This window comes from Monodelphis domestica, chromosome 1, assembly GCF_027887165.1.
Source record: "Monodelphis domestica isolate mMonDom1 chromosome 1, mMonDom1.pri, whole genome shotgun sequence".
Classification (NCBI taxonomy): domain Eukaryota; kingdom Metazoa; phylum Chordata; class Mammalia; order Didelphimorphia; family Didelphidae; genus Monodelphis; species Monodelphis domestica.
In genome coordinates, this window is record NC_077227.1 from 271,566,340 (window position 1) to 271,589,251 (window position 22,912).

The following is a 22,912-nucleotide window of genomic DNA, read 5'->3' on the forward strand; positions in this document are numbered from 1 at the left end:
CCAGTGATCTCTCCATTATACCATGCTACTCCTTAAAAGGTCAAGTTGCAATTAACTATAGGGGAATTTTCTGTGGGATGAGAATATAACATTTATAATAATATGTTTAAAGAGCAAGAACAGGGAACACAAAATTTTAAGCTATTTGTAACTAATTTAATTCAATAAATTAAAAAAATAAGCAGTGTGGAGGTGGGAGGAATAGATAGGAAGACACGATAGAGGGAAGGGAGAGGTCCGTATCTTCTACCTTTTCATTCCAAGCTTTTATGCCCTAGATTTCTGCTCTAATTCCTTGGGGCAAAATAGAAATGATCAAATATGAAAATGTCACTTATCTTGGAGAGGTTTCCACTGCCACTATTTGGAGGACCAAAAAAGAATGGGAATTTCTGCCAAGGACCAGAACCCTTGGGATTAACCACCTTTCCTATTTCTCTTTTTTATTGAGTATATTCCTTCCTAACAATGACCACTGAAGGAATTTGTTCAAATATACAATTATTCCTATGGTGTAAAGTATTACCTCATTAGAGGTATGCATTTATATACATTGTTATAGATGTTCAGTTTAATTTTAGTCAGCTTTGTACAGTTTTATAGTGTAACAACTCTCTCCTGGATCCCTCCACAAAACTAGAGTATCCAGAGTCCTAGGTAAAGAATTTCACCAAAAAGCCTCCTGAAAATATTGAGGGGACATTAATTTATCACAAAGCCCCAATAATGTAGTGCCCCTCTGTTTATGGTCATACAGCTAGTAAGTGCCAGAATCAGGATCTGAACCTATCTCTCCCCTAGACAAAGTTGCAAACAAAAATCCAATCTCTCTCTTATTATTTTCATTATGATATGAAGTTTTAGATTCAGGTCATGTATTCCTATCAAACTCATGGTATGTAGTGTAAGATATTGGTCTAAATCTAGATTCTGCCAAGCTGTTTTCCAGTTTTCTCAGAAGCTCTTGTAAAAAAAAAAGATTTCTTTTCCCCAGAAATTTATTTTATTGATTTTTATCAAACTTCACTTTCTTACTAATCCACAGTTCCATTTTTTACTATTCTATATTGTTGTTTTTAACCAGTAACAAGTAGTTTTGATGAATTCTGTTTTATAGTATTGTTTGAAGCCTCTTAACGCAATATCTCCTTCCTTTTATTTTCCTTTCATTATTTCCCTTGAGATTTTAGACTCCTTGTTCCTCTAAATTAAATCTGTTATAGTTTTGTCTAGTTCCATAAAGTATTCCCTAGGTAATTTGTCATAGCACCGTCTGCAAATTAATTTAAGTAGTATTGTAATTTTTATTATGTTGGCATGGGGTAGTGAATATCTCACCAATTTTTGTATTCTTTTATTTCTCTATAATGTTATATAATTGTTTTTCATAAAATTTTTGTGTCCTTAGTAGGTTAACTCCTAGATATTTTATACATTATGCATTTGAAGTTATTTTTAGTAGTTGTCTTATCATTTCTACCTGGTTTTTGTTAGTACTATTTATAAATGCTAATGTGTGTGCATTTGGTTGGCATCCTGCTACTTTACTGAAGCTATTAATCAAAACAACTTTTTTCCTCATAGATTCTCTGGAGTTTTCTAATTGCCACTAACCATGCCATATGCAAATAAGGATAATTTTGTTTTCTCTTTGCTGATGTTTGTACCTTTAGTCTTTTATTTTTCTTGTCTTATTGCTGCAGCTAGCATTTGTTTGAATTATGTCAAGTAACAGAAGGATAAGAGACAACCTTGTTTACCCTTATTTGTACTGGGATAGTCTGTAGTGTATTTACATTGCAAATAAAGCTATCACTTGATTTTAAATATATACTATGATCTAAGACAATTTCAAAGGACTCATGATGAAGAATAACAGCCACCTCCAGAGAGAGAACTGATGAACTCAGTGTAAATTGAAATATAATTTAAAGTTTTTCTTTCTTTTTTCTTGCTTTTTTGTAGCATGGATCATGTAGAAACATCTTTTGTATAATTTCACATGTATAATTGAGAGCATATGGTTTATCTTCTCAATGGCTGGAGAAGGGTTTGGAGGGAGAGAAATTGGAACTCAAAATTTAAAAAAAAATATTGTTTAACATAAATAAATAATGACATTTGTTTTTTTTTTAAAGATCAACCTGGATATCAAGGACATGTTAAGGTGTGGGTTCTTCAATACATCTATAATTTCCCAAAGACTTTTCTCTTTTAATAGGTCTTTCTTTAAAAAGAGCCTGGAACCATAAGTCTCTCTTGAAACAAGAATGAAGAATGTCTCTTTTTTTCGAAGCTCTTACATTAACTTTGCCTCTGATGAAGGCATACAGATACATCATCATTCTCTACACCAATCTAGAATCAAGCCTAAATAGTAGCACATAAAATGCCACATTTGGACCAGCTTGATTAGTTGGCATCTAAAAAAGCAGGTTTTAGGAAGAACTCAGGATCATTCCAGAAAAGTGTTGGGGTGGGTTGTAATAGATTTAGGGAAGTGGAGTAATAGAAGCACCAGGTGAGATGGAACTCCAGTCAACCTTGAGGGAAGAGGTAGATAATCCACTGCTTAAGTGTAATGTCCAAAAGATGCTTCAAAAGCTGCAAAGCTGTGATGGATACTGGGCAATGTCCAGCCAGCACAGCTAGAGACTACAGCAAGACTAAGGGAGGGGGAGATTAAGGCTGGAAAAAACCAAGAACTATGAGTGGATGAGCTGGTGTCTAGTTAATTCTTTCATTAACAATTGTCTGCTGGAAGTTTCTTTCAATAATCTTCCTATCTTTGCTGAGTTTGCTGTTTTTGGAGATGCATTGCTTATTTATTTGGAGTGATGGCAGGACAGTTGTTCCTAGGTTACCTTTCACTCTATCATTCCATCATCCCCTTCAAGTCAGCAACCGTTTATTCCTACTGTGTTCATAACATTGAATTATGGCAAAGGTGAACTCTGAGATCTCTTTAAGTTCTGTATTTCTATGGAATTCATTCATCCCTTCAATCATTCTGCACACATTTATTAGGCATCTGTGCTGATTGTGTTCAGAATTCTATGCTTGGTGATGAGGAACATTCCCAAAAGAGCACACACTAAACTCCAAAAGAATGGGAAGAAGAGAAGGGTTTGCACCCTCTCTCCATCTCCTCTGTTCCGTCATGAACAGAATTCTTTACTTTTTGTAGTCTTCAGTAGGTTCTAGAGTGTAGACAATCAGGCCTGGTTTCTTTTCTCATACTGTTTCCTAGGCTGTTGCTGTCCCACCTGGTAAATGTTAGTCCCTTGACCTGGGAAATCCCAGTGAGAAAACTAGAAACTTAAAGCCATGATCCCTCTTCTGCTAATCCTGTTTTTTGTTGCTAAGGGATTAGATTTTCCCTATGGACATTTTCCATAGAAGGGTCCTGGAGCCTGTCCTATCTTGTTCCCCTTTCCTAATGACTTGGGTCCAGAGGAAATTCTTAGGGAGGGACAACAGAGCAAAAGTTCTGTAATTCTCTTTTAAATGAATAAATGTTGTTAAAAATACTCACTTATTCTCTTTTAGTTGTTGTAAAGAGAATCTCAGGTTCCTTCCCCCAAACCCTCTCCAACTAGTCACTGGAGTCTAGTTGTGCTTTAGCACTAGTTGTGATTTAGTTGATAAGTTTTCCATAGAATCTTTCAAAGAAATTATTTAACCTACATTGTTATTTGGGAATAATTTACTCATGCACATTTGCCACTCCCAACAAATGCCTGGAATACATTCCCTTTTTATTTTTATGTTCCAGGACCTTTATGTTTCTTTTAGTTTCAACCTCCTACCTCTAGTTATTGATATTTTCTCCTTCTTAAAATATACTTATATTTCTTTGATCTATCCTTTGCCCAGAACCATATTCTGTTTATCTGGATTCATATTATCTCTCCTTAGTAGAATGTAAGGTCCTTGAGGAATTTACAGATTTGCTGAGATTTGCTTTTCTTGGTGGGTTCAAAGCAACTGCTGACATTCTCTGCCTGCTTCCATTTGACCTTGTGGGAGCTTTGGGGCTACTGTAAAGGATTTGGTATTTTGATATGATGTGATGGGCTGACTGTGTGTGGTCACTTGGTTTTCTGCCTATTCCAGGTGAATAGCTGTGGGGTGGGGCACTACATTTGTAAAAAATGTCAAAAATGGTGATTTTTCAGCTGTGGCTTGCCAGATGGCATCATGGGCCACCAGTGAGGGGAGGAGGATAATAGAGGAAGCATTTGCATAGAATGACTACTCACCAGCATTGGCCCAAACATGGCTATGTTATGAGCAGCAAGTGTCAGGACAGTGCTAAATTGAGATGAAATTTAAAGTGGCTAATAAACAGAATTTCAAAATGTTTTATGTTCTTATAATACTTGAATATTAGCCTCCTCATTGATTATAACTGTAATGTCAAGTTAAATCTGCCAAATCCTATCAATTTTATTAATATGCATATGATTCTTCCATGTTTAGTATTTTCCATATAGAAATAATCTACTTGTCCCATATCTTATTAATATTCCACATTGAATATTCTCTTTTCACTTTGAGGAACATCTAAGTCTATTCTAATTAGCATCATCTCTGGGGTACTAAGGTAGGGCCTCCCTAGCAAGCCAATGAATGTGAAAATAGAGAGCTTGACCCCCCTATTTAGAAGTCAAATTTCCCAGTGCTGAACCCAGAATGAACTTCAGTGGCTGAGTATAGATCAAGGAGTGGCACAGGACTCCAGCCAAGTGGACCCATCAAGCAATAGCTCTACAAAAGATTTCAATGCTTTTATTAGTATGAGATCTCATTCGAGTGGGAACTTCCCCTCTTCCTAAGCATGTTAAAACCTGAGTTCGAACCCAGTCTCAGACTCTTTTACTAGCTGTGTGACTTGGAGCAAGTTACTTAACTACCATTTGCCTCAGTTTCTTCAAGTGTAAAATGAGAACAATACCTCTCAGGGTTGTTTTGATGAGATATTTGTGAAACATTTAGCACAGTTTCTGGCACATAGAAACATGTAAATGTTAGTCATTATACTATTAGTTATTGACTTCTATATATTACTTATGTTTAGTTCCTTAGAGGCAGTGATATTCTCTATTTTACTTTCAGTAGGGTCAGAGTTGCTTTTGGAAGGAGGAACAGTCTTGTCAAAACCCAATATTTTATTTATATTTATTTTGGCACACATGCTGGACACATGAATAAAAGGTCCATCTGTTTGATACCTGATAGTTCTGGCTCTCTGAGTCTCAGGTACCTGGTTCTCACAGTCCCTGTTTGTTTTCAGGACTTAGCAACTTTCGCAACTCAATCCTCTCCATAAATGTGAAAATATTGCTTGTTTTGACTTTCTTGATCACTCACATAATGCTTATTAAAGTTAGGTAAATGAGATGAAAATGTAATTAGCACTAGCCCCAGAGTTCTAAAAACCAATGGGGAGTAATTTCAGCAAGATAATAACTCCAAATCCCCTTTAAAGGCTTCCTGCCACTTTTGAGTTTTCAAAAAATAGTAACTCTCTACACTGTCCTTGGCTTTGGTTGTTTAAGTGGAGACAGTATATGGGGAATGAAACCCTAGTTAGAGACTTCTTTGCACTCAAACCTTAAAGATAAACTAGGCCTTCAGTAGGACTTCCTTTTCACTCTTCTATTTTAGGTCAGTCTTTGTGGTTCATTGCTTTCTTTCTGTGAATGTTTAAAAAATTGGTAAATTTTTTTGACACATCAGTGACTTCTTAACAATATCCTTTCCCCTTATTTTAGAATCTCTCCATAAAATAAATTAAGCATAAATTTTATGAGGTGAAAAGGGAGTTAAGAGATCTTCTATCCCATTTCCCTAATTTTATAATTATGGTTCAGAAAGGTAAAAGGACTTGAATGAGTAGCCAAATCAGGATTTGAGTCCAGGACCTTTTAATCCAAGTGCAGCCCTTCCACACATCACCCAGCCTTCAAGAGGATAGACTTTTAACTGTTATTGTAGCAATTTTTTGGCCCCTGTTTGGATGATGCTTTGATGGATGACGCTAACAGTCAAGTTGAAGGCACATTACAGATGGCCTCCTATGCTTCATTGCACAGCAACACTGTTGATATCGATGATGTGCTACTAATTATGTGGGCACCATAAGTAGGTGGAAACTTTCTAATATGCCACAATAATAACAATGCAAACTTCCATTGCCATACTGCTTTGCCTAGAACTTCTGCCCACGCAGCAGCCTACTTGGTTCACAATTCTGTGTGAACGCTAGACAATTAGCAGCCGATAATGAAGAATGCCATGGGAACCAGCAGGAAAATAATAGCTTACTCCAAATATATAATGAAATGTAATTAGCACAGACAGTAAAACAGACAATTTATGTGAAGGGTTTTTTTTTGTAATTAAAAAGTACCAGTAAACACTCCTATTACAGAAATCTGGAATTCAATTAGAAATTTATTAAAAAAAAATCTCTTCTTGGAGCAAGCTTTTATTTAGAAATTAACCCTCAAGCAGCTCACCATTCAGAAACTCTTTGAGACATGTGGCATACTAAAAGTGCTGATTTCATTCAGGTGAAAGGATAACTTTGTTCAGAGGACCTGAATGATCATAGGCTGTCTGAATTTCAAAAATAAAAAGGACCGTGGTGCTATGGAGTTTATCTCCTTGCCAGGTCTGTATGTACTTGTTCTCAGCCAAAATGTCAACTTACTTTTGAAATTCACAACAACCATACCCAAGGTGCAGTGAATAATTCATTTCTTCATGGGCTACACACCGTAAGACTCTGTGGCTTACAAGACTCATCCACAGGGTCGGCCAGTCCTGTGACATCCTGTTTGGGGTAACGAAAAATGAAGAGTAACAAAAGAAGAGGTGGACACTATATGAAAAGAGAGAAATAGTGCCAATTTTATTTGCTTCACCCAGAACTTTTATAGACAAAACCCACAGGAATTTATGATTCTTCATTCCAGAAACCCTAACCTTGGTCCAGGGATAGGCAGGTGTTCAAAGGTTAACCCACATCCTTCGTTTATTACAAATACAAACAAGGGGAAGAGGGGCAGAGAAGGGGATAAGCGCCCACCTAATCATAAATTGCCTTTCATAAGTGTTATCCTGCTTCCTTCATGTTTACTGTTCCATCCTTGGTCCCAGGATGGGTAAAGATTAATCCTCATCTTTGAAGCAAAGACAAGCAAATCCACAACTTTATCTTAAGCAAATACAAATAAAGAAAAGAGGAGGTAACCCTCGACTACACACACTTTTAGAAACAAAAATTGGTCTTATGTTACACTTATCTTCGTGACAGTGAACTTGGAAATTAGGAAGACCTTGACTTTTAAGGTCTCATTTTCTGGCACCTCAGCCACACTTTGGAAAAATCCTTCAGATGAAAGTTCTTAGGCTAATATCTGAAAAAAAAGTTTAATGAAAGATCTTTAAAAAACTTAAAACTTTCCTCCTCCTTATTTTTAGGTTTTAAAAAAGCATTTCCCTCTTTGTTTCAGAGGAATTATCTAGGTACCACTTTTAAATTAAATGAAATATGATAAATGAAAAAGGAAGGGAGAAGCACTATATAAGCATCTATATAGTGTCTAATAAGCCAGGCACTATGCTAAACTCCACACCCACCAAATATTATCTCATCAGATTCCCACATCATCTCTGCAAAGGTAGGTGCTATTATTATCTGAATTTTACAGTTGAGGAAACCAAGGTGAAAAAAGTTAAGTGACTTGTCCAAGGTCAGATAACAAATAAGTGTCTGGTGCCATATTTGAACTGTTTTCTTAACTCCAGGTCCACTACTCTATCCACTGAGCCAGGAAGCAGCTGTGTCTTTGATAATTTTTGTTGAAGTGTTCAGTCTCGGGGTGTAGGTGTTGTTTATGGAATTATGAGACATAAAAATCTTTGAAGTTAAAGAAAAATCACATTTTAATTTAAAGACAAATTGAATGTTGAGATGCTTAAATAGTTCTCTAAAGTTGGGGAAAGTCTGATTTTCATGTACATCTTGCATATTTTAGCTTTTATCTGCCAGAAGACAAGTGACTTCATCCTCCAAGTCTTTCATCATTTAAAAAGGTTCTCTTTTAACTTGAAATTTCAAATGATAAATTAATTCTGAAATCATTATAAAATTTGAGGTGATGACAGAAATAATTTATTATATCCAATGATGAAATATAACATATTTTTGCTTGTTCATATGTTCCTAATTTCAGTATATGTTCCTATTATAACATAGCAATATTCATATTTAGGCAAATTATGATCCCTCTAATACATTTATACATTTTTTTCATATACATTCATATACATTTTTTTTCTTTCTGGACTCAAGCCCATAAATTTTACAAATCATCATAATTCAAGTTGAAAGGTATTTTCATATTATTAAAACACAAAACTTAATGTGCTGAATGTGTTAAATTTAGTAACCAACACGATTAATTTATTGCCACTTGACAATCTTGACTTTTTTAGTATTTGAAAAGAGGTAGAGTCATTGAGATGACAGGCAGGAGCTAAAGTGTACAGTCAAGATATGGAATACCTTCATAAGCATGGAAAAAGAAGAAAAATTCCAGGCTTTTGCCATGGGCATATGTTTTCCTATCCTCATTATTTCAGGAATACTTACATACCTACTATGGTAAGCATACCTCATTAGGGACCCTGGTTTCTAGTAGCATCTCTGTGGCTGTGTTAAACATGTTCACTGATAGCCTATAATAATTTTAAAATCTGCAAAGATTTTATGTGCATCCACTCATTTGATCCTCATAACAGTCCTGTGTTATATATAAGATTATCCCCATTTTACACCTGAGAAAACAGCGGTTTAGTGAATTTGAGTTATTTATCCTTGGTCACACTGCTAATGTATGGAGCTGGGTCTGAGCCCAGATCTCTTCCCAATCAAAACTGATGTTTTCCACTATATCACGTTGCATTCCACAAAAATTTACATTTTAATACATCTGAAGAAGATAATTCATCCTACTCATTTTCATAAGCAGTTAATCAGTTTTTAATGTATATTTCTCAAGACATTGAAGAAAGCACCCAAAGGAAGAAACAGAAAAGCCTATTCTTTGAAGAAATGTGAAATGATGGATTACTATCATGTTCATACTTTGCTTATGGACTGTGCTACATTTTACCTAAATTTCAAGTAACTTCTTTGTAATTTTAAATGCTTGGCTTTGTATTACCTCTGAGGCAACAAATGGGCATTTCTAAAGAAAAAAAATGGTTAGTATAATAGTTTGTTTGAATATTTTGCCATTATATCATAGATGGTACTGGTTCTTATGTATCCTTTACTAATTTTTATTTTCCTCAAGTTTTTCAGACGTTAAACCTTTGTGTTTACTTAGTTTGACTTCTGGAGTTTTCCATTCTGTTCCACTAATCCATATTTCTAATTTTTGCTCATCGTCAGATAGTTTTAACAAACATTTTAAAAATATGTTTCAAAATCTAAACAAAAGTGCAATTCTACCTTCATTTTTGTTGTTCAGTTGTGTCTGACGTGTTTTGGGCAGAGAGACTGGAGTGGTTTGCCATTTCCTTTTCCAGATAGGGTCACAAGGCTAGTAAGAGTGAGGTCAGATATGAACTTGTGAAGATGAGTTTTCTGGATTTCAAGCCCAATGCTCTATCTGCTGTGCTACCTACATGCCCCCAAAAGACTGCTAAGGTTTTTGCTTAGCTAAAGGTCTTTCTTTTTTGATGCTTATGAAAACCAAACCAATTTTCAATTCGTCATTGTTTAGTTATGCCTGATTTTTCATGAGGGATCATGAAGATCCCTCAGTACTGAAGATTCCCCCCCCCCCCCCTCTGGATTTTCTCATGTCTCTATTTAGTTAGTTTCATTTTTGTATTGGTATTCTTAACCCCTGTATTACTGCCTGGCATATTCCAGCTGCCACTGTAGGCCTATTGTAGAAATCAGAAAGACCTGAATTCATCTCATAGCCCAGGTACTTAACTAGTTGAATGAGTCTGGGCAAGTCATGTTAAGCAATTTTTTGCCTTAGTTTCCTCATCTGTACAATAAAGGGGTTGTACTTGATGGTCTCTGGGGTCCCTTCTAGCTCTAAATTTATAATCCTATGAGCAGTGGTCTCATAATGCTTGCTGAATAGAATGAAAAAATTAAAATATCTATTCCCTTGATCATGCTTAATAATTTCCCACAATCATATTTCTCAAATGCCTTGGAAGCCCTGTACTGATCTTGTTAGTTTAAAATATTTGTAAATATTAATTTGTAACAAAATACATCATGATTATTGCACCTTATTACCCTAGAATGGTGTGTCTAAAAACAGATATGATGTACAAGTGGTATCAAATTCAAAGAGAAATGGGCCACTAAATGAACATGAAGATCCCTGAAGGTTATATTTTGACTTAGAAAAACACCTATTTACATTCTTCTAGTATACTTTGACATTTTGTTAAATATTAAAATTGAATTACATTACTTAAAATTAAATAAATAAAAAATAAAATTACATTTTATTAAATATTACATATATGTTAAATACTTTGATGTAGTTCTGGTCTTGTGTTTGACACCTCTTATGTGTAGAGGGAGAAAATCCCATTGAATTAAAGTTCAAATTACTTTCTACTTATCATCTATATATCCTGGAACATATCATTTGATTTCTTAGGGTGACAGTTTCCTTTTCTGGGACCTGTGCTGCTTTCCTCAAATGATTTTTTTGAGGAAGACACTTCATACATTATTTTTATTATATGCTAATTCTACTTAATACTTTTGTACTTTGCAAATCTCAAAGTTGTTTATTAATTTCCTTCTTTCTTCTTCTTCTTCTTCTTCTTCTTCTTCTTCTTCTTCTTCTTCTTCTTCTTCTTCTTCTTCTTCTTCTTCTTCTTCTTCTTCTTTCTTCTTCTTCTTTCTTCTTCTTCTTCTTCTTCTTCTTCTTCTTCTTCTTCTTCTTCTTCTTCTTCTTCTTCTTCTTCTTCTTCTTCTTCTTCTTCTTCTTCTTCTTCTTCTTCTTCTTCTTCTTCTTCTTCTTCTTCTTCTTCTTCTTCTTCTTCTTCTTCTTCTTCTTCTTTCTTCTTCTTCTTCTTTCTTCTTCTTCTTCTTCTTCTTCCACCTTCAGTGCATGACCTGGTCCAAGATAATTATGTCTAATATATAGTAAGTCCTTAATAAATGTTAGATGAGGAATTGGGCAGTGTTGATATTTATTTTTCTTTATTTTATTTTTAGTTTGTTTATTTCTGAGAATCTAAGATGTCAGCTTATAAGGAATTCTTTTGACAAATCTCTTTCCACTTTTTAAATTTCCTTTTTATCTTCCTTTCTTACCATAATTCCAGGTCTTGTTATAAAGTCAGATGACTGCTAAGTAGACAGTTAACCTTCTTAACTTCTCCACGACTGTTGATTCTGGTCTATAAACATTTAGTGGTTACATGACACACAGCATACTCCATCCTACTGTAATTTCCCAGTAGTCTCTTCTCTGGGACATTATTTGAAAATTAACAGATGGGGCTATCCAATGGCATGTCAGAGAGCGAAAGTCTCACTTTTATGAAGTTTTGTTACACGAACTGTGTGACTGAACCTCACAGCCGTTAGATTTCTAATTTAGTAATTACTGAAATAATTAGAGGAGTTACTTTGCAGATGGTACTTGGATTTCTTGACATATGTGCCCTTGTCACCAGTAGCAGATGATATACGTAATGCTTTTCCTTCATTGAAGCACTTTTGTTTCGATGCAAAATTATTTTAAGAACTTTTCTGCCACAATCTTTAATTCTATTTGGACCCAGAAAGACACTACATCAAGTGAACTGCCCAAGAAGAATAGCTTGCTTTACTTGTACATATATGTGAGGACTGGCCTGACACAACACACTAGCTGACAGAAGTGACTCCATTTTTGACCACTGATTGACCTGCTTGTACACCAGGAAGTTCCTATGTACGAAAATAATGATTGAACCAGTTACATTTAATCAAGGAATGCAAGGCTCTACAGATCATAATCAGGTCGGCAAACTTCAACTAATCTAACAAACTTACCCAATCATGGATGCTTCTGTGGTCAATAAGGAGAGGTCCCAGTCTACCACTCCCTGGTTGACTACCCTTAAACTCTCCCTTTCAACTGGCTCCTGTGAATCTGGCCAGCAACAACAATCAGATATGAAGGCAGAGACCCAGAGATCTGGGTTCTCAATCAGCATCAGGTTCATATCACTCCTTGTGCTGCCTGTGAAACTTGTAGATCTGGGGAGCTGCTTGTCTGCATTACTGACCTTTGATCACATTAGTAAACTCACTGATGCATGATCTTTTGAGCCTTGTATTCCTTTTCTGTACCTCATCCATGATCTCTCCATACTGTATGCAAATGCTGACTTGGGATGGTCATTGCTAAATGGTTTCTTTTTTAGCCCAAGTAAGTAAAAATCTATATTTAGTCTTTATTAAGTGATGTATTATAACGATGAAAGTGATGTATCACAAAGATTAAAAGCACACCTAAGGGAACAGCTAGGTGGCTTAGTGGACTGAGAGACGGGAGGCCCAGAGATGGGAGGTCCTGTGCTCAAATATTTCCTAGCTATATGATCCTGGGTAAGTCACTTAACCCACATTGCCTAGCCCTTACTGCTCTTCTGCCTTGGAGCCAATATATAACATTGATTCTAAGACAGAAGAAAAACATTTTTTTTCAAAGCACTCTTAAGCTGGTTGGTGAGTGTATTGCAGAGATTATATACAATTTATGGGCAATAATCAATGGGTAGTTAATTGCTACCTCTTTCTGAGCCATTCATATTCTAATGTTTTTGTTTAGAGGTTAGGCATTCAGGACAAAAGTGAAACTCTTCCTTGTCCTTAAGGACTTTACTGAATAGCAACTGACTAAGGTGCTTTAAAGTTTGCCAAACACTTAACATATATCATCTCATTTGATCCTCACAACTTATATGCTTAAAAAAATTGCTTAAAATCTTTCCCTTCCCAAAGGTCTGACATGTATACTATTCTGTGTTCACATATTTACTTTATTGTTTCCTTCTTTAAATCAAGTCATTCACCCGTTCTGAGTTTATTTTGGTGTGGGGTGTGAGGTGTTGATCTAAACCTAATCTCTCCCACACTGTCTTCCAGTTTTCCCAGCAGTTTTTATCAAATACTGGATTTTTGTCCCAAAAGCTGGGGTCTTTTGGTTTGTCATAGACTGTCTTGCTAAGGTCACTTACCCCAAGTCTATTCCACTGATCCTCCTTTCTGTCTCTTAGCCAGTACCAAATTCTTTTGATGACCGCTGCTTTATAAAATAGTTTGAGATCTGGGACTGCAAGGCCACCTTCCTTTGTACTTTTTTTTCATGATTTCCCTGGATATCCTTGATCTTTTGTTCTTCCAAATGAACTTTGTTATGTTTTTTTCTAATTCAGTAAAAAAGCTTTTTGGAAGTTCAATTGGTATGTCACTAAATAGATAGATAAGTTTGTGTAGGATTATCATTTTTATTATGTTAGCTCATCCTACCCATGAGCAGTAAATGTTTATCCAATTGTTTAGACCTAATTTTAATTGTGTGGAGAGTGTTTTGTAGTTGTGTTCTATAGTTCCTGTGTTTGTCTCGGCAGATAGATTCCTAAGTATTTTATATTGTCTAAGGTGATTTTGAATGGAATTTATCTTTCTAATTCCTGCTGCTTAAATGTGTTGGAGATATATAGAAATGCTGATGACTTATGTGGGTTTATTTTGTATTCCACAACTTTGCTAAAATTGTTGATTTTTTCGACTAGCTTTTTAGTTTATTCTCTAGGATTCTTTAAGTAGACCATCATGTCATCCACAAAGAGTGATAGCTTGGTCTCCTCACTGCCAATTTTAATACCCTCAATTGATTTTTCTTCTCTAATTGCTACTGCTAGTGTGTCTAATACAATGTTGAATAATAGAGGTGATAATGGGCATCCTTGTTTCACTCCTGAGCTTATTGGGAATGCATCTAGTTTATTTCCATTGCAGATATGTTAGCTGATGGTTTTAGATAGATACTTTTTATTATTTTTAGGAAAGGCCATTCTATTCCTATACTTTCTAATGTTTTCAATAGGAATGAGTGCTATATTTTGTCAAAAGCTTTTTCTCCATCTATTGAGATAATCATGTGATTTTTGTTGGTTTGCTTGTTGATATGGTCAATTATGTGAATGGTTTTCCTGATATTGAACCATCCTTGCATTCCTGGTATAAATTCCACCTGATCATAGTGTGATGACTTGTTGAGTCCTTTTGCTAGTATCCTGTTTAAGAGTTTTGCATGTTCATTAAGGACATCAGTCTATAGTTTTCTTTCTCCTTTTTTGGCCTGCCTGGCTTTGGGATCAGTATCATATTTGTGTCATAAAAGGAATTTGGGAGAACTCCCTCTTTCCTTATTCTGTCAAATAATTTGTATAGTATTGGGATTAGCTGTTCTTTGAATGTTTGATAGAATTCACTTGTGAATCCATCAGGTTCTGGGGATTTTTTTCTTGGGGAGTTCTTTGATGGCCTGTTCAATTTCATTTTCTGATATGGAATTATTTAAGAATTCTATTTCTTCTTCTGTTAATGTAGGCAATTTATATTTTTGTAAATATTCATCCATATCACCTAGATTGGCATTTTATTGCCATATAATTGGGCAAAATAGTTTTTAATAATTGCCTTAATTTCCTCTTCATTGGAGGTGAGTTCTCCCTTTCCATCCATGATACTATTAATTTGGTTTTCTTCTTTCCTCTTTTTTATTAGATTGACCAATACTTTGTCTATTTTGTTTGTTTTTTCAAAATACCAGCTTCTAGTCTTATTTATTAGTTTAGAAGCTCTATCACTTTTGATTTTATTATTTTCTCCATTGATTTTTAGGATATCTAATTTGGTTTTCTTCTGGGGGTTTTTAATTTGTTCGCTTTCAAGTTTTTTGATTTGCATGTCCAATTCATTGACCTCTGCCCTCCCTAATGTGTTAATATATGAACTCAAGGATATAAATTTTCCCCTGAGTACTGCTTTGGCTGCATCCCATAGAGTTTGAAAGGATGTCTCATCATTGCCATTTTCTTCAATGAAATTATTAATTTTTTCTATGATGTGTTCTCTAACTAGCTGATTTTGGAAAATCATATCATTTAAAATCCAATTAATTTTTGATTTGGCTCTCTATATACCCTTACTGATCATTATTTTTATTACCTTATGATCTGAAAAGGTTGCATTTATTATTTCTGCTTATCTGCATTTGTATGCCATGTTTTTATGACCTAGTATATGGTCAATCTTTGTGAATGTGCCATGTACAGCTGAAAAGGTTTATTCTTTTTTTTAAACCCTATATATTTTTTCCGTATATCTATTAATTCTAATTTTTCTAAGATTTCATTCACCTCTTTTACCTCTTTCTTATTTATTTTTTATTTGATTTATCTAATTTTGATAGTGGTAGGTTCAGATCTCCCACTAGTATAGTTTTACTATCTATTTTCTCTTTCAATTCTACTAGTTTATTTATTAGAAATTTGGGTGCTATACCATTTGGTGCATACATGTTGATTAGTGATATTTCCTCATTATCTATACTCCCTTTTATCAGGATGTATTTACCTTCCCTATCCCTTTTAATCAGGTCTATTTTTACTTTGACTTTGTCAAATATCATGATTGCAACTCCTGACTTCTTTCTGTCAGTTGAGGCCCAATAGGTCTTACTCCACCCTTTAATTCTGACCTTGTGAGTATCTACTCACCTCATGTGTGTTTCTTGTAGACAACATATGGTAGGATTCTGGATTGTAATCCACTCTCCTATTCACCCACATTTTATGGGTGAGTTCATCCCATTCACTTTCAAAGTTATGATTGCCACTTTTGAATTCCCTAGCATTTTGATATCCTCTCCTAACTCTGTCCTTTCTTCTTTTGCTATATCCTTTTAACCCAGTGCTTTACTTTTAATCAATCCCCCTATTCCCCTCCCTTGATCTGTTTCCCTTTCTGGCCCCTTCCTTTTTGTTCCCTTCTTGTTTTTTTAGGGTCTGTTAAGTTACTTCCCCCCCCCTCTCCTTCCCTCCCTTTTTTTGAACTCCCTCCCCTCTCCCACCCATAGTTTTTCCTTCTTCCTTACCCTATAGAATAAGATAGATTTCAAGATCCCAATGGATTTAGATGCTCTTCCCTCTCCGAATTGATTTCACTGAGAGTAATGTTCAATTATTACCTATTATCACTCTCTTCCTCTCCCTCTTATAAGAGTATTCTTTCCCTCCCCTTCCCATGTGTATCTTTGTGTGAAAAAGATTATTCTATTTATTTTATTTCTTCAAGTATCTCTTGGTACCATCATCGATTCCCCCCTCCCCCCACTTTTTTGCATATCATTTTATAGACTTTAATGTCCTAACCTTTTCCTATGAATGATTCTTCTATTTACTATCATAATGAAAATATTTTTTGAGTGTTACAAATAACATTTTCCTCACATATATATATATATATATATATATAATTTGATTTGATTGTAGCCCTTAAAGAAGAGATTTTGAATAAAAACATTTTTCTCCTTTTCCCTTTCTTTCATATTTACCTTTTCATGTTTCTCTTCAACTTTGTGTTTGGATATCAAACTTTCCACTTAGTTCTGGTCTTTTCCTTACAAATGCTTGGAAATCTTCTTTTTTGTTGAATGCCCATACTTTCCTCTGGAAGTATATAGTCCGTTATGATAGATAGGTGACTCTTGATTGAAAACCCAGTTCTCTTGCCTTTCTGAATATAGTTTTCCAGGTCCTGTGGTCCTTTAGAGTGGAAGCTGCCAGGTCTTGTGTGATCCTGATTGGTGCTTCTTGGTATCTGAATATCCACTTTTTGGCTTCTTGGGGAATTTTCTCCTTAGCTTGAAAGGTCTATAGTTTGGCAATTATATTTCTGGGAGGTGTTTTTTTTTTTTTGGGTTTAGTATAGAGGGTGTTCTATGAACTCTTTCAATGTCTATTTTTCCTCCTTGTTTAAGAACTTCAGGGCAGTTTTCTTGGATGATCTCTTATATTATGGTTTCAAGATTTCTGTTTATTTTTGACTTTTCAGGTAGAGCAATGATTCTCAGATTGTCTCTCCTTCCTCTGTTTTCCTGATCTGTCACCTTGACAGTGAGATATTTTATGTTTTCTTCTATTTTGTCAGCCTTTTGACTTTGCTTTATTAATTCTTGATGTTTTGCAAAATCATTGGTTTCCATTTGCTCAATCCTGGTCCTTAAGGCCTGGTTTTCTGTTATAATCTTTTGGTTTTCTGCGTCAACCTTTTGGTATTCAGCTATGATTTCTTAATTTTTTTTTGGAACCATTTCCTACTTCTATAACCAGAAGGCTTCCATCTTTTTGATAATCTTCAATTAAAATTCTTCCAGGGCTTGTGGACCATTTCTGTTTTTCTTAGGTTTTGCCTTTGTTTGAATTTCATCCACTATTTCTTCTGTAGCCTGGGTTTTTCCTCTGTAAAATTTTTCTAGAGTTACTGTCTTTTGGGGGGGGGGAGGATTTTGAAGCTCCTATGCACAATTAGCCATTTTCATGGATGTTTCTCCTTCTCTCTTTAGTCAGAAATATGTGTGAGCTGGGCAGGTTCTCTGTGTATGGAGTTAAGGAGCAGGGATTTTGCCTGAGTCAAGCTCTCAAATCTCCTCAGTCCTTCGCAGCTCTTCTTTGTGCTACCTTCCCAGGGTCTCTCAAGGTCTGCACTCTCCTGCCTGCCTGGGTTTCCAGTCTAGCCACTTTCAAGGGTAGGTCTCTGGCTTTCCTAGTCAGCTCCCAAGGACCTAGAAGTGCCCCTTGATTGCTCTAGAGGTGCTCCTTGCTCACTCCCTGGTTCTGGCGGGCATGCTGGCTCGAAGCACCTAAGGTCTGCCCTCCCTCATGCTGGGGTTTCCTGCCTAGCTGCTTTCAGGGGTAGGTCCCTGGCCGTCGTAGTCAGCTCCAAAGGACCTAGAGGTGCCCCTTGCTCACTCTAGAGGTGCTCCTTCACTCACTAGTTTTGGCATGCTCTATCTCTGTCTCTGTCTTTGTATATGGGGGTGAGGGAGGGTGGATTGGCTCATGTTTGGGTGGAAGCTTTTCATCCTCTTATAGATGGGAAAAGCCCCAATCCCATGTACCTTTAATGCTGCATCCTACTCTACAGTTCCTCCCTTCTTCTGAAAATGGTTTTTAAGATTTTTTGGGGTAGTCTTTGTTGATGTGTGCTGGGAGAGCAAGTGACCCATGTTTAGACTGCCATGATGCTTACCCGGAAGATCTACTTTTGGAATTTTTTATTAAACACTTTGAGTTTCAGTGATTTTTGAAGAGATCATTCTAAATTCAGTTTATTTCACCACTTGTTTTTAATAACTGTTATAGTTGAATTGGAAGGATTTATAGTTTATAACTGATAATACTCATAGAATATAATTTTTAAAGACAATAGGGTGATTGTCAGGTGGAAAGATAATGTTTTATTCCTTGCCTCATTACACTCAGAGGTTCTCTTCCTCAATTTTGAAAAGAATTTGTAAATGAATAAAGGTCCTTAGCTTTTGATTGAGTTATTTCTGTACAAAAGGCTTTTCTATATTCTCCCATTCCACCTCAAACATGAGCCCTCTCCTCTTCCCCATTACTTTGTATGTATTTTGTACTTATTTGGTGTTTACTTATTTGTGTACATGTTTTTCCCCTCCAGAGGATGTGAATTCCTTGAGGGCAGGCACTGCTTTGCTTTTGTCTTTGTATTTGCAATGACTATCACAATATTTATTGAGCTCTCAATGAATATAAATAATTAGTTTTTATCTAGTTTGTAAAGGACAATCCTGGGTAAGAGCATAGATGTAGGGTCAAATAAGCAAAAAAAAAAATACACCTTACTTTGGATACTGATTTATAGTTTCCATTTCCCAAATTTTATACCTTTTAGGTCACCAACTGTTAATGACTATTCCACTACCAGTAGTATCAATGTACATAAAAAAAACACATTATTTACAAAAGTGTTCAATGAAGAAATTTTGGAGACCACTGTTTCTATATATCCAATGATCACTCATTGGAGAAAAAGTTGCATTTCTATTGTATATCTCAGTGACATATTCTTTCTTTCTGCTCTATTGCTAGTTACTTCAGAAGCCATTGGTTTCTTGTCTGCTGTTGGTGTCTTTATTGTTCTGCTGGCAATTCTCTTCCTCTTCATCAACAAGAAACTGTGTTTTGAAAAGATAGGGGGTCTCCCATGTCTGGAACACCGAGGAAAGAGAAAACATTCCCGGGGCAAGTCTGGAGTTCATGAGGGCCTGGGTAAGCATTTCAGTTTAGCAATTTTTTTTGTTTCCTATGGTTGAAAATATGGAGAAAATTAACTCATGTTTCTATGTTATGTACAATTAAGGAATTGTATATAGGATTTTAATATGTGACATGCTATTCAACAGCTTTCAACAGCTTCCATTTCTAGCTTCCAGCCAAAGAAAGCTTTTCTTTCTTACAGTCATCATTAAAGATTATAATTTTATAATCAAGGATGATGAATTTTAAAAAAAATCTGAATATCTTTTGATTTTTATGTTATCCTCATTTCCAAATATAGAATCATAATTTCAAATTAGAAAGGACTTCTAAGGTCATTGTATCTAACCCCCTCCTTTTATAAACAATGAAACTATTGCTTGGATAAGTTAAATAACTTGCCCATGGTTATCCAGTCATAAGTATAAGAGGTAGGTTTCAAGTCCAGGTTTTTCAGATTCCAAAATTTCAAATTCCAAATTCATATTGCAAATCCTGGTGCTCTATCTATAACCCAGTGTTGCCACTTTCCCCTTCTTTGCTCAGGGATCCATGTTATGTAACAACTATTTGCGAAAGAAAAAGAAAAAAATTAACAAAACATAACATATACATTAATCATTCATTCGTGACCATATCTAAAATGTTCCACACTTCTCGTCACCTACTTCTGCGCCTCAGAAGAAGGAAGTGTGCTTTTTTGATTCTTCTTTGGGAACTAGTTATTATAATTATACAGAATTTGATGTTTGTTTTTCTTTGTGTTCCATTGTTGTATTTTAGTGTGAATATAAACATTTAATTTAATATACATACACATCTATTTCCTATTGCTAGGATGCTGTTCTCTTTAGACATTAAGAACAGATAGAAAGCAAGTCCACTTCCCATTTTGACTTTAGAGGAATATACATAACAATGTCTATTTTGCAGTTGCTATTGCAAACTGAACTGGTACTCTGGCTATCCTTGAGTGACCAACATTTTATAGGTTTTTGAATGAAAAAAATCTCTTCTAATTCCTTTGGGGACACATTCATGATCTCAACCTGTCTTAGAAGATGCTTCTACTTTTTCAAAAAGAATTTGTTATTGTGTATCACCACATGTATCAACAACCCAGTCACTATCCTTTTTCTTTTTCCTTTTTGAAAAATTTATCTAGTTAATTTAGAATATTTTTCCATGGTTACAAGATTCATGTTCTTTCCTTGCCTTCCCCCCAACCTCCTCCCAGAGCTGACTCACAATTCCTCTGGGTTTTTCATGTGTCATTGATCAAGACCCATTTCTATACCATTATTATTTGAACTAGCATGATCATTTAGAGTGTACATCCCCAAATCATATCCCCACCGACTTGTGATCGAGCAGTTGTTTTTCTTCTGTGTTTACTACCTTTTTTCAATTTCAGTGGTGAATTAGGACAGGTATTTGGTTAACAATATGGGCTGCTAGGTGTGTCAGTGGATAGAGCATCAGATCTGGAGTAAGAAAGACTCTTCTGTGAGTTTAAATCTGGCTTCAAACACGTATTAGCTGTGTGACCCTGCACAAGTCACAACTCTCTTCAACTCAGTTTCTTCATCTGTGAAATGAGCTTCAGAAAGAAATAGCAAGCTACTCTTAATAACTTTTCCAATAAAACTCCAAATGTGGTCATGATTAATCAGATATGACTAAAAGCAATAACATACCTTGGGAATTACAGTGGCAATTCAAGTACTTTATATCATCATTCTATTATCTAATTCAAGAGCTTTGTCATACATGAATAATTGACTGTCTTTTCAGTATACATTGTATATGCCATGTACAGCAACAGCCGTGAGATTGCTAAACAACTTCTCTAATTAATATTATCATTAAAAAACCTTTTTATGAATTGGTTCCAAGGAAGAAGAATGGCAATGAGGGTTCAGTGACTTGTCCTGGGTCACACAGCTAAGTATCTGAGGCCAGATTTGAACCCAGGACATCTCATCTGTAGGCTTGGCTCTCAATCCACTGAGCCATCTAGCTGATCTCCTTATTATTATTTTTCAAATCAGCCTGATTTGAGAGAAAGAAGGGACATTGGGGTTGGGTGAGGTCTGTCTAGCTCTGCTCAGTTTGAAGAGGAAATCTCCTTTCCTGCATGTCCTACATTCACTTGGTCACAGCTGAAAACTGGGTTAATAAAGTAGCTGGCATTGTCATCCAATAAAGCAGCCTTTCTATATTTTTTTTCAAAAATTACAAAAGGGAATTAGAGACAGGATGATACAGTGGTAAGAGTGTTGATCCTGGGAATAGAGGACTTGGGTTCAACTCCTCTTTTCTGATGTTTTCTGGGTAGATGTCCCTTGAGTTAGTCATTTAGCCTCTGTAGGGACCTGGATTAGATGACCTCTAAATTCTCTTCTAGATATCTGATAGATCCAATACCAGGGCTGGTGGGGGCAACTATGTGGTGTAGTGGTTAGAGTACCAGGCTTGGATTAAAAAAAGATCTGAGTTTGAATCTGGCCTCAGATCCTTACTAGCTATGAGATCCTGGGGAAGTCATTTGATCCTTGTTTATCTCAGTTCCTTATCTGTAAAGTGGGGACCTACTGGAGAAGGAAACGGCAAACCACTTTAGTATCTTTGCAAAGAAAACCCCACGGACAAAATCCTTGGGTTGTGTAGAGTCAGACATGACTGAACAACGACAGCTAATTATAGGACTGGCTGCTTAAGCAGACAAGTCAGTTGTGTGCAGCTACTGGCTTATTACATCTGTCAGCAGAGTGGCCTTTGTTGTACCCTATCATGAAACTGTGTGGGTGGTGGTTCTTCTCCCCCATTTTCCCTCAGTCCCTAAGACCCGTATGTGAATATGCTCTGGACTGCCTGGTTCTTCCTGGCACACAAGCCAGAGGGACCAGAGGACTCACTATGTTTTAGACAGTTATAGAGTTAAAAATAAAAGGAACAAACAAAAGTCACCTTACTCGTTTTCTGTGGATACTTTAATATGTCAGTCAGTTTTTTGTTTGTTTGTTTTTTGTATAAACCTCTCATTTCACTGGTTTAGGGAATTCCCCATAAGGAAATTCCTTCTACCAATATAGGCTAGTTCCGACACTAAAATGTTTGGTTTTTATTTGCTTGCAGTCCAGAGGAGTTAGGGGACTGGTCCAGGGCCACACAATTAGTGTGTGCCAGAGACAGAACTTGAAGCAAAGTTATTTCTCCCTCAGTCTCTCTACTTACTATATCATGCTGTTTCTCAATCAGCCAGTATGTGGCAGCTAGGTGGTGCTATGGTTAGAGCACAGAGCTTTAGCAGCAGGAAGACCTGAATTCAAATTTGACCTCAGGCACTTACTGGTGTAACTCTGGGCAAATCCCTTCACCTTGTTTGCCTCAATTTTCTCATCTGTAAAATAAACTGGAGAAGGGAGTGGCAAACCACTTAAGTATATTTGCCAAGAAAACCCCCAATGGGGTCATGTAGAATCGAACATTACTAAAATTA

At 35.8% G+C, this 22,912-nt stretch overlaps 1 protein-coding gene across 1 annotated transcript in view; it reads left to right on the top strand.

The window, feature by feature from the left end:
* Positions 1-22,912, top strand: part of SYT16 (synaptotagmin 16) — a 344,492-nt gene that overhangs the window by 135,040 nt on the left and 186,540 nt on the right. Inside the window, exon 2 of the mRNA XM_056810862.1 lies at positions 19,243-19,422. Within this exon, the coding sequence (XP_056666840.1) occupies positions 19,243-19,422 (180 nt within the window). The remainder of the gene's footprint in view (positions 1-19,242; positions 19,423-22,912) is intronic.